This window comes from Onychostoma macrolepis, chromosome 13, assembly GCF_012432095.1.
Source record: "Onychostoma macrolepis isolate SWU-2019 chromosome 13, ASM1243209v1, whole genome shotgun sequence".
NCBI classification, from domain to species: Eukaryota; Metazoa; Chordata; class Actinopteri; order Cypriniformes; family Cyprinidae; genus Onychostoma; species Onychostoma macrolepis.
The window spans coordinates 2,761,347-2,776,895 of record NC_081167.1 but is presented as its reverse complement, the minus strand read 5'-3'; the positions used below and the strand labels follow the sequence as shown (position 1 = coordinate 2,776,895).

The window sequence follows — 15,549 nt, the reverse complement described above, 5'->3', positions numbered from 1 at the left end:
GTTTTTTTTTTTTCCCCCTTCTCTTCCATACTTTCCTGTGTGTGGGGTGAGGACGGGCGCTGGTGACAGCTGAACGAGATTTGAGGAATGTTATTGTCTTGTTTAAACAATGGCTTTGTATGAATGAGGCAGCTTGTTCTCTGAGACCGTTTGCTCAGCTGTGACTTCTCTGACCTCACTCAATGGACACAACACAACGCAAAAGCCAGCAAAATATCATGTTCTCATATTATTTCATCTTCGAGCAATGTCAGAGTGTAGGACTGCACATAACGATAAACTGAGCAAAATAATTGATTATCAGTTATAATCGTGATTATTGATCACTATTTCTTTGTCAAAATTATTGCATTTTCATGTAAGCACAAATCAAGAGAACATCAACTCATTACATTTTAGTTTTATGATTTATTATATTTATCATATATTTATCATTTTTAATTAACACACTTTCTACCGGTGAAAACTGGTAAGTTATATCTTAATGGGCAGTGCTCCGACATATAGTTCAAATGCACTTCGGCCGACCCAAATTTGAGTATCGGCATATGGTGCTTTCCTGATCCCGTCCTCATTTCTCTGTCCCATTCTGCATCCTGTCTGCTCTCCACTGTACTAGATGTTAAAACAGTCAAGTTTTCTAATATTAATTCCAAATGATGGTAATGTTTTTCTGTTGGAACAGTAACAAAAAAGTCTTTGTATTGTAGCGCAGAGTTTGCGTAGGTGCATTTATTTAGCAATCACAAACAATATAGCAGAGATTTATGTTTGGATTTATTACAGTATGCCATCTGAGAAGGTTTCCTCGCAGATTTAGTTTAAACAAATAGCACAATGGCCTTGTGAAGGAGAACAAACTGGCTGTATTACACATTCAGTTGAGCAGAATAACATGATCAAATATGTTTTTTGCTGGTCTTCAGTGCATCAGCATGGTTGCCAGGTTGGGAAAATTAAGTAAAACACTGGGAAGAAAATGTATCCTTTTAAACTCTTGACATCTGGCACCCCTGTGCATGAACTATTATGGAGGCTTGTAACCAATGCAAGATAACAGAAATGCCAAATAATAATAATAAAAAAATCAGGATGAATAACCAGCTGGCCAATACTTGGGATGATTATGCTTAATTAATCAGGAGAAGCAGAAATTATTCAAATATGATTTATTGTATAGCCTTGTTTGTAACTAATAAATAATAATTATATGGGGTCAGTTTATTAATGTTTTATTAGCATTTTATAAAATAGATAGTTACACCCAGAGCTGGGTAGTAACTGATTACATGTAATCTGGATTACGTAATCCGATTCCAAAAATTAAGTACTTGTAAGTAGTTAGTTACTTGTAAGTTACATTTGAAAATACTTGTAATCAGACTACAGTTACTTTTTTTTTATGGATTACATGATTACATATTATTCACACAATAGAAATAAATTATTCATCATTTATTGATTCTCTCTAATTCCTCTTTTTTTATCTTTTAAATATTCCTTTCTAAAGTAGTCTACCGCTTGTATACACTCAGAAAGTCTTCAGTTTTGTGGACATTCACACAGAGATCAGTCATTAGTCAGGTGGCGACAGAGGATTTGACCACTGATTTACAAAAATCATTTCAGGTTTAAAAAGTTTTTCAACATTGCATCAACTACTGATGAACACATTCATTTTTATTTGAATTATCACTCAGTAGGTTAACCGTGTATTATGTATTATCGAAAGGCTTTTGTCGTTCAAACTCATTAAAATGCACAAATTCTCGCTATTTCTTTTTGTCATCTGAACCTCTTTCACCTAATATATTTACTTTAAAGGGGTGATCAGTCAGCAATTCTGTAAAAAAAAACAACAAAACAATTTCTCCCTTTGCATTAAACTTTGAGCGTCACAACTTTGCAGACGGTTTTATGGTCAAACAGCAACATTACACACTAAAGTTAAAAAAGTGAAATCCTAATCAGTGACCCCCTGAGATTTTAAAATAAATATTTTAATAATTAAGTATCACATTTGCATGTTGACGGTTCTCTGACATTGGTTAATGGTCATATGGTGTTGCAGGTAAGCATAAAATATTTCATCTTTTTTAGTAAGTGTATTATTTATTTAATTTTAAATTTTTATGATTTTAATTACTTGTTAGTCTTTCATTAAACTCATAAACCCCCTACAGTTCCTTTACGAACCCCAGTTTGGGAAACCTTGATGTAATATAATATTTAATGCACTCCATGTTGTTAATTACAATGAAATGAATATATTTTCTCACTCTGTATTTTTACATCATTATGGTACGAAATTATCCTGTTTAAATCAATGTGATAAATGAGTTAGGTCAAAGCAAAGTAATCTGATTATTTAATGTAATGGATTACGTTACTGACTACAATTTTTGTAATGTAATTTGGAATCGGTAACGGATTACAATTTGTAAGTAATCTACCCAGCTCTGGTTACACCTCTAAACTTCCAGCTTGAAGTCAAATATTTTGATGAAAAGTAACTATTATTGACCATTTGTGCTCAAATGTAAGCATAATCTTAACACACAGATGAAAAACGTCACTTTGCCAGAATGTCGGCGTCTGGTGTGAATCGCTCCATAGGAATCCATTGCTCAAATCTTTTACACTTGAGAGCTTTTATTGCCTTTTAGCTGCCCATTAACTCTAGTTCAGACCACCTCTAATTGCTTCTAATTTTAGCTCTGCTGGCTTACTGTCACTGAAACCACTTATTTAGGAAAGGTTTGCTTGCTATTTAGTGCAGCTGTGTTCAATTCATTTTGTTCATTACTCTCTGTCTTCTCAGTCATTTTCCTGCTAATATTCGTATGCTGGCGGAGCTGATGTTGTGCTCTCTTGTGACGGGGTGATGTTTTCCAGAGCGTTTTGCAGTGGTCATAGGGGAATTTTCTCATGTTGTTTTTGTGATTTTTGTCTCAGATCGGCGGCTGCTGCAGTCTGAATGTTCTGTGTGTGAGAGAGAACCGTCTGGCGCGCATCCCTCCCGAGCTCTCGCAGGCTACAGAGCTGCACGTGCTCGACGTGTCTGGAAACAGGTTTGTCAGAACAAAGTTTTCTCACGGGGGTGTACGTTTGTGATGTAGACTGAGTCATCAAGCACATCAGTGACTTCCTTTGACACAGGATGTGTATCTCTGCATCACTGTGCAGGTATACAATTTTAAATGCCGTTCCAAATCCATAAGACTTTCATTTATCTTTAAAGCACAAATAAGGATATTTTTAATGAAATATTTTTGTCCCTCCGTTGAAACACCATTCCACCAAATCTGTTTAAAGCAGTAAAATAAAAAGTTTATGTATGTGTGTGTGTATATGTATGTACGCGTGTGTGTGTATATAGCACATCAAATATGGCAAACACAAGCTCAAACAAGAGTGAGAACCAGTGAAGTTTATTCTCTAACATAAGTGTGGTTGACATGGATTGTTTTTTAAGCTAATTGGAACATCAAGATTTTGGTGAGAAGGACTTTTTTTTTTTTTTTTATTGCTTTTCTTTTCCTATACATAAAAATACAATACAAAACAAAAGCAATCTCAAAACAATCTTATAAGACAAATCAAACACATGCATGCATTAAATGTATACATTATATAATTGTAAATATTTAAGTAAATAAATTAATGGATATATATTAAACGAATCAACAGTATGATTTAAAAGATCCTGCTTGATTAATTCGGCAAAGGGTTCCCACATGAAAATACTTGTGATTGTATTGCACCTCAGATCTGAGGACATTCAGTGGAGGAACAGAAATCTCTCACATTTCATTAAAAATATCATTTGCGTGCAAAGATGAAAGAAAGTCTTATGGCTTGACATGAGAGTGAGTAAATGATGACACAGTTTTTATTTATGGGTGTTCATTTGAAAATCACTGGGACCATATTATCTACACTCGCTGTCGAATAGGTCACTCCAGACTAACCCATACGTCTCTGTTCATGGGTGAAGAGCTTCCTTTATGTCCCTCTTGCCAGAGTCTTTAATCACTGAAGCGCATTTTGATGGAGTGTGATGTCTTGAACTCCATTAGGACTCTTTACTTTTGAGTTGTCTTATGAAAAGATTTTTAATAAAGTGACACCAGTTTTAGTTTTAGAATTTTAGAGATAAATTTAAAAACCTCTTATAAAAGTCTGCCTTATTTGTTATTTTTTTCCCTTTTTCGCCATTAAAAAGCCATATTATAGCTGCGTTAGCTAGCATGGCATTAAACTACAAACAAACAAATCCACAGTCAGTAATGCATACAGAAATTAATCCACATGGACAAAGAACTTTACAGCTCAAATATTATGCTGTTTAAAGGAAGTATTCATCATATAAATGTGATGATAAAAATACAAGCTGCACATTTCTGCTTTTAATTCCTCCAGGTAAGTCCATTACTGTAAACGTGGTTTACAGAATTAAACCGCTGTATTGTACCATTGTTTAGCTAAAATTGATAACACCCAATATAGAACTTATTGTGCATGATTCATAATGTTACTTCAAATAAAAAAAAATGACTTGACAATCTCTTATATAGTGGTAACCAGTGTTGGGGAAAGTAACTTTTAAAAGTAATGCATTACAATATTGCGATACTTTTTATTCCTTAGGCTGGGCTTGCCTATTTGTTTTGTTTTGTTTTTTTTTAATTACGAAGACCCAAAAGTTATGTTTTTGGCAACTGTAAAGGCCATTCACACCAGAAGTGAAATTAGTAAGCCTCAGGCTGAAGGAAGTGCCTCTGCTTCTCTTAACGTGGGGACAGGAGAGGTGTCAGTAAATGGGAAAGATTTTGTTTTAAATGTATTTTATAATGAGTTACTTTACTAGTCACTTGAAAAAAGTAATCAGATTACATACAGGTGCATCTCAATAAATTAGAATGTCGTGGAAAAGTTAATTTATTTCAGTAATTCAACTCAAATTGTGAAACTAGTGTATTAAATTCAATGCACACAAGTCTTTGCTTCTTTTAATTGTGATGATTTTGGCTCACATTTAACAAAAACCCACCAATTCACTCTCTCAACAAATTAGAATATGGTGACATGCCAATCAGCTAATCAACTCAAAACACCTGCAAAGGTTTCCTGAATCTTCAAAATGGTCTCTCAGTTTGGTTCACTAGGCTACACAATCATGGGGAAGACTGCTGATCTGACAGTTGTCCAGAAGACAATCATTGACACCCTTCACAAGGAGGGTAAGCCACAAACATTCATTGCCAAAGAAGCTGGCTGTTCGCAGAGTGCTGTATCCAAGCATGTTAACAGAAAGTTGAGTGGAAGGAAAAGTGTGGAAGAAAAAGATGCACAACCAACCGAGAGAACCGCAGCCTTAAGCCGTGTTAAGGTTGGCCGTCGGGCAGTTTTTGTTCGTCGGCCGACCAAGTTTTCTCAGTGCGCCGTCGCTGAAGTTGGTCCTCGTCAGCTTTTTTTCGGCCGATTCGACATGTTGAATCGGCGTCGGAGCTCGTCTGGCCATTTGATCATTCTGATTGGCTGTTCAGCTGGCGAACCAGTGCACGAGAAGGGCGCAGAACGGACGTGCTACTTGGCTGTCGGGTGTCGAGCGTCGGCTTGGTGTGTCAGGGCAACTTTGGACCCAGACGCTGCCGATGTGAGCCGACCCCGCAGTCTGCTTTCGTCGCCACTAGTTTGTCGGCGTCGGCTTGGTGTGTACCGGGCTTTATGAGGATTGTCAAGCAAAATCGATTCAAGAATTTGGGTGAACTTCACAAGGAATGGACTGAGGCTGGGGTCAAGGCATCAAGAGCCACCACACACAGACATGTCAAGGAATTTGGCTACAGCTGTGGTATTCCTCTTGTTAAGCCACTCCTGAACCACAGACAACGTCAGAGGCGTCTTACCTGGGCTAAGGAGAAGAACTGGACTTTTGCCCAGTGGTCCAAAGTCCCCTTTTCAGATGAGAGCAAGTTTTGTATTTCATTTGGAAACCAAGGTCCTAGAGTCTGGAGGAAGGGTGGAGAAGCTCATAGCCCAAGTTGCTTGAAGTCCAGTGTTAAGTTTCCACAGTCTGTGATGATTTGAGGTGCAATGTCATCTGCTGGTGTTGGTCCATTGTGTTTTTTGAAAACCAAAGTCACTGCACCTGTTTACCAAGAAATTTTGGAGCACTTCATGCTTCCTTCTGCTGACCAGCTTTTTAAAGATGCTGATTTCATTTTCCAGCAGGACTTGGCACCTGCCCACACTGCCAAAAGCACCAAAAGTTGGTTAAATGACCATGGTGTTGGTGTGCTTGACTGGTCAGCGAACTCACCAGACCTGAACCCCATAGAGAATCAAGAGGAAAATGAGAAACAAGAGACCAAACAATACAGATGAGCTGAAGGCCACTGTCAAAGAAACCTGGGCTTCCATAACACCTCAGCAGTGCCACAAACTGATCACCTCCATGCCACGCCGAATTGAGGCAGTAATTAAAGCAAAAGGAGCCCCTACCAAGTATTGAGTACATGTACAGTAAATGAACATACTTTCCAGAAGGCCAACAATTCACTAAAAATGTTTTTTTTTTTTTATTGGTCTTATGAAGTATTCTAATTTGTTGAGATAGTGAATTGGTGGGTTTTTGTTAAATATGAGCTAAAATCATCACAATTAAAAGAACCAAAGACTTAAACTACTTCAGGCTGTGTGCATTTAGTTTATTTAATACACAAGTTTCACAATTTGAGCTGAATTACTGAAATAAATGAACATTTCCACGACATTCTAATTTATTGAGATGCACCTGTAACTCATGTTACTTGTAATGTATTACCTGTGACACTGGAGGTAACTTTCTCCTGTGTCATGTTCATTTGTTGACAACTTCAAATACCACACTTATCTTTATGGCATGTAACGCCCCTTTTCTACAATCCAGTCAATTTCTGATTAATCAAATCATCCATGCCCCATGCATCTTGTTGAATATGCTTTTTCACTTGGAAATTTGTCGGATTAGTTTCATTTATTAAACAATGAAGTAATGAAGCCTGTCAAACACGCACGCATTTTAGGACTAGCAGGAGAACATATAAAATGTCCCGCTTTGACAGTTTGCAGTGACTGCATTAAAGAGAGGCAGAAGCATGTCTGTGAATGATATTCTGTCCGTGTCTCTGTGAAGGCTGCTGTACCTGCCCTTGACCCTGACCTCTCTACGACTCAAAGCGCTCTGGCTGTCAGAGAACCAGTCTCAACCCCTGCTCACCTTCCAGACGGACGTGGACCCCGAGTCTGGAGAGAAGGTCCTGACCTGTGTACTGTTGCCTCAGCAGCCCTGTGAATCGGAAAATAAAGGTAAAGCTCTGATGTCTGCATGACACTTAAAAGATCCTGTAAGTTGTTTTTCATCAAATATTGTGCCGGAAATGTCACTTCTACTGGACATATGTGAAAGCACACAGCCTCTGTGGCAGGTTTTCAGAACATCAGAGGACCTGGCGCTCTCCTTCGGTCAGACGTTCTGGGCTTTCGGGTTTTCTGTGTGGGGCTTTTATAGAAAGGGTCAAATGTGGTAGAAGTTAGTGAAACTGCATACCGAGATATGTAGGATAAGCTTAAGAATTGTCTTTTTCCCCCCCTCATTTTTTGTATAAAAGAATTTCATATGCTGTGTACTAGTGTTGTCACAATATCAACAGTAGTCACTAGTTGGTGCCAAGACCAGTAAAATTCCACGGATCTCCGTACCAATTCTGGTACCATAGCAAAAATGAACGAATGTGAAAAAAATAAAATTTGTGAATTATTACTGCTATTAATAATTCTAAGTAAATATGTGATTTAAAACAGTAACATGTAGCCTTCAAATATTGGCCATTTATGTAAACATTGCATTAAAGAAGCAATAAAAAGCAAAGAAACATATCACAGGTAAAGTGGCCGGTGTAGAACACTTATACTGTAAGATTTCATGTTATCACAATGTCAGACATCGCAATTTCAGATTCAGTCCCACAAAACTTTTATTCAATTTATGAATGGGTTATATAAAGAAAGTGAGCAAAGAGTGCTCACTTTATAATTAATAAGGCTGACATCATTTCACCCTTAGCGCAAGCTTAAGTGACTAAGTGAAAACTGCCGTTATGAATTAAAACTTGCACAATGAGTCTCTTTTTTTATGTTGTGTTTACAGTACCTGTCAAAAGTTTGGAAACTTGATTTTTGAATGTTTTTCATCAAAGCTGGATGATTTACATTATTTTCAGCACTCATTACTCCAGTGTTTAGTGTCACATGATGCTTGAGGAATCATATCCGCTATAGTAAATAATAGTGTGATCTTAGTATGTATGCAGAGGTTACATAGCAACTGTATCATAGGGAGATCAAGATCAAGGTTATAAAAAAAGATTAGTGGGCTTCAGGAAGGGGAATATGCCCTTTACACGTTTTCCATCCTAACCAGCACTACATCACTTTCGAGTTTATCTGCAAGGAGACTCTGCCCATAATCAGATTTTTTTTTTTTGGGGTGTAACATTCTGATAACATCCTGTGTCTGCGGTGCTTTAATCTTGCAGTGGTCCTGTGGGATTTATCCGTAGGATTCGATCAGACTGTGTGATGTGTGTGTTGAGTTGAGGGGAGGTATAGGTGCAGCAGGGCATGTACAGATCAGGTCTTGATATCACTGAGCTTCCTCTGGCCTTCCTTCACACTCATGTGCTGCTTTCCTCATAGCGCCAGCGGATTGGGCGGCTAAAGAGGCTTATCTCCTCTGAGCTCAGCTCTGCCTCAGATGTTGCCACACACGGCCTCCTCCCACAGCCATGTCTTAACCTAAACCCATTCAAGCATTTATTTTTTGGAGTCTTTAACTTCTTTTTCATTGATGAAACTAGGGGTCAGTGTGAAAAATCCAGTAGAGGGTGAAGTTTTGTATGTGCCATATTCCATGACAGGAGTTCCTGTTCGGTTTTACTATTAAGCTCATTACTCCAGTTTTCAGTGTCACATGATCCTTCAGAAACCATTCTGATTTGCTGCTCAAGAAACATTTCAATATATATCAAGATGCATTATTTCATCATTTTTATCAGTGGTGAAAACCGTTTGTGCTGTTTTGTGTAAATTTAGATACACTATCAGATTCTTAACAAAGGAATGAATGAATGAATAAATTAATGAATAAAATTTATTCAGCAAGGCCCTGTTAAATTGATCAAAAGTGTCAGCGAAAAAAAGATTTCTATTTCAAATCAAACAATGTTTCCACAAAAATATTATGCAGTAAAAAAAAAAAAAGACACTAATAATAACCATTATTAATAATTGAGCACTAAATCAACATATTTTGTAATATTAATGCTTATTTCGGGTTTTGCTGACATATAGAATGACTCCTGAGTCTTTTATTCATCACGTCCTCTGATATGTTTGGATGTGTTGGAGGTCAGGTCACGCTGGGCTGGACGGGGCGGGAGAGGGAGGGATTGTTTCTCAGTAAGCCTGTGACTAAGGCAGGATTTGAAACGGTGATCTCACAGCCCCCCTTTACTTGGAATATAAGCTCCTCGGTGTGATTTTTATGAAAACTAGAGTAAATGCAATTAAATGGTTAGTTAGTTTTTTTTTTTTTTTTTTTTTCTTAACCTAATAATAGATAAAGGAATATGTTTAACCCATGTGTGTAAAAAAAAAATCTATGCATATGCTGTTTAGGTTCGGATAGCCTTGCCCGCTGTGGTGCTCTGGAGAGTCTGGTGGAGAGCAGCATGCTGGATGACACCTGGGATGACAAAGCCACAAACAGAATGAGCACCATCCGTTTCATGGAGGATGATGATGATGAGGATGACGAAGAGGTGAGGAAGGAGGAGGCTCTGCTAAATGTATTATATGGATTTAGCATGATTATGAGTTTTGTAAAAGTGATGTATCGGGTGCCTTTTCACTTTGTTTGCAGGGGCATATAAATTGAGAATAAAATAAAATTCTCACTGAAATAAAAATGCCCACTTTAAATTATAAATATCAGTCTTAATAGCTAGTAGCAACTCATGGGCTAAAAACTACACAGGATATATTTAGTGTATATTTATGGTGTGTTCCATTGACCTCAGAAGTCAGATGTCAAAGCTAGGAATAACAACTAGGGCTGCACGATAAATAAAAATGTGATTTAAGCAAAAGCTGCAATTGTCATGCACATCTTGTCAGTGAAGCACGGTTCTGTGATCAGCATTACATCTCCATCCAAAGGCAAGAGGGCACTCTCGTGCGGAAACTCCAAATACAGAAGAAATCCAGGAAATCCCTATAGCGGTAGATTTAACTGCATTCATTGATTCAACATGACTTATAAACACAGGACTACAACAATATATGATTTATCTGAGTTCTTATTATATTTATTATTATAATTTTCATTATAATAAAGTAAATAATAATGCAATGCAAATCAACATAGCCTTTATCACAGCTTAGAATACTATGAAATATGTTGTGTGTCTTATTCTGTGTAAGAAGCCACATCATCTCACAGAAGGATATATTTCAAACACTCGACTGACGTTATGAAGTGAGTTTGGAGTAAAAACATGCTATTAAATGCTGTCATTATCACGAACGATATCTTCGATTTCATAATCGCGCGATTAAATCGTCTGTGATTTATGAACATGGTTTTTGCGTAGCTTGTCTGTGAACTACGGCTCTGTGTAGTAAATGCTGCTCCATCTGAAAGACAGGGATGTAGATATACTACTAATCATAGAACTGGCTTTACTGACGAGATGCGCATGACAATTGCATTCGATTAATCGTGCAGCCCTACACACCCAAATGGACCGTGTTCCAGTAGAGAAGATAGAAATCCAAGTGTGACGCATCCATGCTTAGCTACACCAGTTGATTGAAAGCATATAAAGAGCGGTGTTTTGCACAGATAATGCCAAAGTATCATGTCCACAAATAGAGGTTGGATAGTACTGTGTGCACCACTGAGTTTAATTTGAGACACAGACAAACATAAGTGCTAATAAGCAATATATTACTACTGTCTCTCTCATTGAGCAGCCATATTGGATTCTGGAGTTGCTGGATTCCTCCGAGATTCCGAGTCGGAACTCTGACTTGGTCCTAAAATCCATACCCGACCCGAATCGACCAGAATCACTTCTTACCCGAACCCGACGTGCATAAATTAATTTTTCAAACGAAGTACCCGACCCGATGAAATTAGACCCGAGTCCAACCTGTCCCGATGGCATTTATTTTCAACCCGAACGTAAACGGCATTGATGTGTGCATAGCCTGCATCCCCTCTATAAGTCAGGATAAAAATCCCGCTGTCCTGCTGACTGATTTAGCCGCTGCTCCATTACTTTCGTTTATATATTTATTTATTATTACTTTATATTTTACTTTATATTTGTCTTATCGGGTCCATTTGGAAAAAAGCACATTTATTTGAGGCTGCTAATACCGAACTCGACCCATGTCCGAGGCACTCATAGAAGTTTTGGACCCGAACTCGCTCCGGTCTCGGATCCAAGTGGACCCATGAAGACCTCTACTTGGAAGGGCTTTCCAGTTAAAAGTTCCTAATGGGAACTTGGAATTTCCAATTTACGAGTATAAATGAAACGCACCATTACTTCTATTATTTTTTTTTTAAATGGTGTGCAAAACAGTGGGCCTTTTCCAATACTCAAAACTTGCAGTGTTTATTTACAGTAAGTCTATTTGCATGCGGTATTTCCTGTATTTTGCCCAAAAGTTCAAGTGGATGTGAAGGCCACAAGGTTTTGATTACCCGATGGGACACGCTTACCACACAGTGTTGTAAAATGCACATATTTAAAGAGCTATATTTACTTTGTACTTTAAACTTCTAAATGTTTGTACTGTAGTCTGTATGTATCAGATGTCAAAATTGCGATGCTTCTATTAAGTGATAAAAACAGTTGCAGACATTTTATAAAACACACATACTCATCTCTGTACCAACACAATGTGCAATACTTTGTTTTTCTACCAAATTATAGGTAATATCTAATTATTACACCTTGAGTGTGTAGATTTAATGTACATCAAGGGCATTGAGCTTTTTTCAGTCTTGCAAGTTTATTTCCCCGTGTGTTATACAAATTTCAAAAGCAGTATGCTTTGTTGTGTGACGTGACCTCATCATGCTCTCCTTCATCTTGAAAATGAAATCTTGACTCAAGTTGATTCCTTCTGCTTCATCGATCACACTGGAAAAGGAAAGTCGAGTCAAGTGCAATGCATTGTGGGACATGTAGTAGGTAAACTCCATGCCAAAAGGAAATGCTCTGCAGATTATACAAATAATCTATGCACAGCAGAAATAGTAAGAGTTCATGCTAGCATGCCATCTTCTCACAATCAGGCTGTGACATAAAATACAAAAAGGACAAGCCCTTCAGTGTGTTTTCATGGGGTCTTAAAATGCTCTGAAGGGTGCTATAATGAGAATCCCTTTTTTCTTTCTGTTTCTCAGAGAACACTGTTGCGGCGGGCCACGCCACACCCCGGCGAGCTGAAGAACATGAAGAAGGTAGCCGAGAGCATCCGAAAGGACATGAACGCCGCCAAAGGCCTGGATTCCAACAAAAACGAGGTCAATAACGCTGTGGACCGAGTGACCACATCTGTGTGACTGCTTTAACTCCGAGATGTCTCTTACCCAGTGTGTCTGTCCCTGAAGCCCCCGCAGAGCCATTCCTCACTGTTTTCTCCCAGGGGCTGACCACCCTTTTGCTCTCCTGGGACCACCAGAGCCCCTTTTCCAGCCCTGCTAACTTCATCTGCTCCCGCCCTGTGTCAGGGACGAGTCCTCACTACTTGGTGCCTTCTTTTCTAAAGACCTCCAGAGCAATAACCGGCAAAGGAATGCACGTTTTTACTCTTCAGATCCAGTGCTTTTCTTTGACACTCAAAATAGGTAGTTGCACTACAAGTCTTAGCATAAATCTGTCAGAATCTTTAATATAGAAATATGAAATTTATATATATATGCTCTATTTTTTTATTTTCGAACACTGGGTGCATTTTCTTTCTTTTGGTGATACACGGAGCCCAGGCGTTTTTGGACCTACTGATTTTAAAAATTATTGTATAGTTGCTTGTGAATATTGACATTTTGTACGTGTGGCAGCTCAGGTGGTGTAAATTTTAGAAACAAACAAACAAAAAAAATGCGTAGCCAGTTTCTTAATCAACGAACCTTCCCATCGCTTGGACTTAATTTTAGAATTAAAAGCATTCGAACAAAGTGATGGATTTTTAATGTCATACACGGTTAATTCTTATCTGAACGTGAGGGGGCAGCTTTGTATTTCATCGTCAGGTTTTTCTTCATGACCCATGCAGTTTTCATTTGTGTGTAAAAAAAACATGTTTTGTACTAAAAGTTAATTAAAAGGGCTAATGCAGTTCAGGACCATGAGCTGAAACACTCCAACATGAGGACCGAAGAGAGTGAAGGCTGTCCGACAGACCGGCGCTGATATTACTTAAGTAACCCGACTTCTGCTGCAGTACAAATGTGCTTCCAGCTTTTTAAAAAGCAGGTACAATAAAACTCTTTTGTAATTAAGGGTAAGGGTAGTTAGTTATTATCTTTTGCTTTGGTTTAGGTGAGCAGCTTTTCCCTCCAAGTGCCAGAATGCACTTTTGCAAGCAATGCTATCTTTTTTTTTTTTTTTTAAATATATGTATATGGTACACTACGGACTTCATTTTACATTGTATGTTTTCATTTGTATTCCAAGAAAGACATGGTTTTTAATGTTGATTTTTATCTTTTAATTATTTCTTGTACATGAAGCTGCACAGAAAACAATCGTAAACGGGCGCTGTTTCTGGGCCAGTACGTTTATGACTTTAACCACTGAAATAATAAAATGATTTCATGAAAGCAAAGGTTATGATTCATTATTCATACAGAGATTTAATATTAAACAAAAATCCTACAGATGTCTTGCCACAGCTTTTCTTCTTTCCGGATTAATGTTTAAGGAATAGTTCAGCCAAAAATGAACATTCTGTCATTATTTAATCACCATCATGCTATTACAAACCTGTATTATGTTGTTATTATTTTTTACAGTATTTTTCTATCAATGATTTATTATCTGAGGCTTCAGCCCATTGTTTGTCCACCCTTGCTTGTTTTCTCCCACTCAGTTACCTCACTATTTCCTCTGCTCGCATGTGTGGCTTTTTTATTTCACTGTATTATTCCACTTATACATTTTGTTGTGTGTTGAACATTTTGATTTTTATCAATAGATACAATTTTTTGGCTCTACATATGGAACAAGATTTAGGAATTGGTCTATAATTTTACCCATTTAAAATAACATCAGTTCCTGGTGTTCATTTTGCTGATTCCATATTCCACACATCCATATTTATGGACGCTTCTGTTCAGAAGGATACATTACATTTACATTTAAAGGACATTGATAATGTTACAAATGACTTTCTTTTGAATACATGATAAATATACGTGTTCTTTAAACTTTATTCATTGAAGAAAAAATCACATTCAGGGCAAGTTTCAGCGCAACCTTTGTGTAACTCCTTCCAAAGGTATGATTGCAGGACATTTCTCACAGCTGAAGATTCATAATACTCTTTTGATATAGTTTGTTGTTTGATCTCCCAGTTCTTTTGTCCATTCTACTTTTGCCGGCTTATTTGCCAGCGGCAGATATTCATTCTCTCTCTCTCTCTCAAAAAAAAAAAGATTGATCAGATTTACCCTCAAATAGTCACACATAAATATAGAGGAAGATGCTATAAGAACAGTGTGCACTTACTGCTAAATTCTTACATATTTACAGATTAAGTTTAGCAGGTAGAGGATGATTAATGAAATGAGAAATTAATAGAAAAATATTAATATATAATACTCATGTCACTTTAATGCCATTTTTATTTTTTTAAATAATGTAAAATACTAAATCATATGTTCTATTTATGTATTTAGACTATTTAGTTAATAACTAAGTAATTACTACCATATCACAAAAATTTATTAAATTCTTCCTGAATTGATGGAATGTCATAATTTGATTATATTATTCCAACTGACATTACGATGAAGAATTGTTACATTTGAAATGTGCCTCTAAAATGTGGAATAATTTAATAATGAATATCTGAATTCTAATAATTATTCAATTAAAATAGTTAAGAGATTTATGTTTAAGATGAATCATTTATAAATGAGATTAAGACGAGATTTAGTGACATCTATGGCCAAGAAGAAAATTAAATGAGGATTTTTAAAATGGGTAAACTCATTAAGACTCCAGTCATATCAGCCTGAAAGTGGTTTTATTTGGCATGGAATAGTTTGGCCTCTCATGGTAAAGACATCTAGAGACTGCAATTTCTACAAAGTCCAGACAAACAGCACAACAAACAAAATGCACACACACAATGATGGACTTTCATTTTTTTCATTTTTTTTTCATTTTTTATTTTTTTTAATTATCTAGCTGTCTGGTGAAG

General features: G+C 37.1%; 1 protein-coding gene across 1 annotated transcript in view; it reads left to right on the top strand.

Annotated features, from left to right (window-relative positions):
- The window catches only part of lrrc1 (leucine rich repeat containing 1), a 47,674-nt gene extending 33,726 nt beyond the window's left edge, over nt 1-13,948 (top strand). The window contains exons 11-14 of the mRNA XM_058796119.1: nt 2,956-3,071; nt 7,181-7,353; nt 9,724-9,866; nt 12,527-13,948. Of these exons, the coding sequence (XP_058652102.1) occupies nt 2,956-3,071; nt 7,181-7,353; nt 9,724-9,866; nt 12,527-12,685 (591 nt within the window). The 3' untranslated portion in view covers nt 12,686-13,948. The remainder of the gene's footprint in view (nt 1-2,955; nt 3,072-7,180; nt 7,354-9,723; nt 9,867-12,526) is intronic.
- The last annotated feature ends 1,601 nt before the right edge of the window (nt 13,949-15,549 follow it).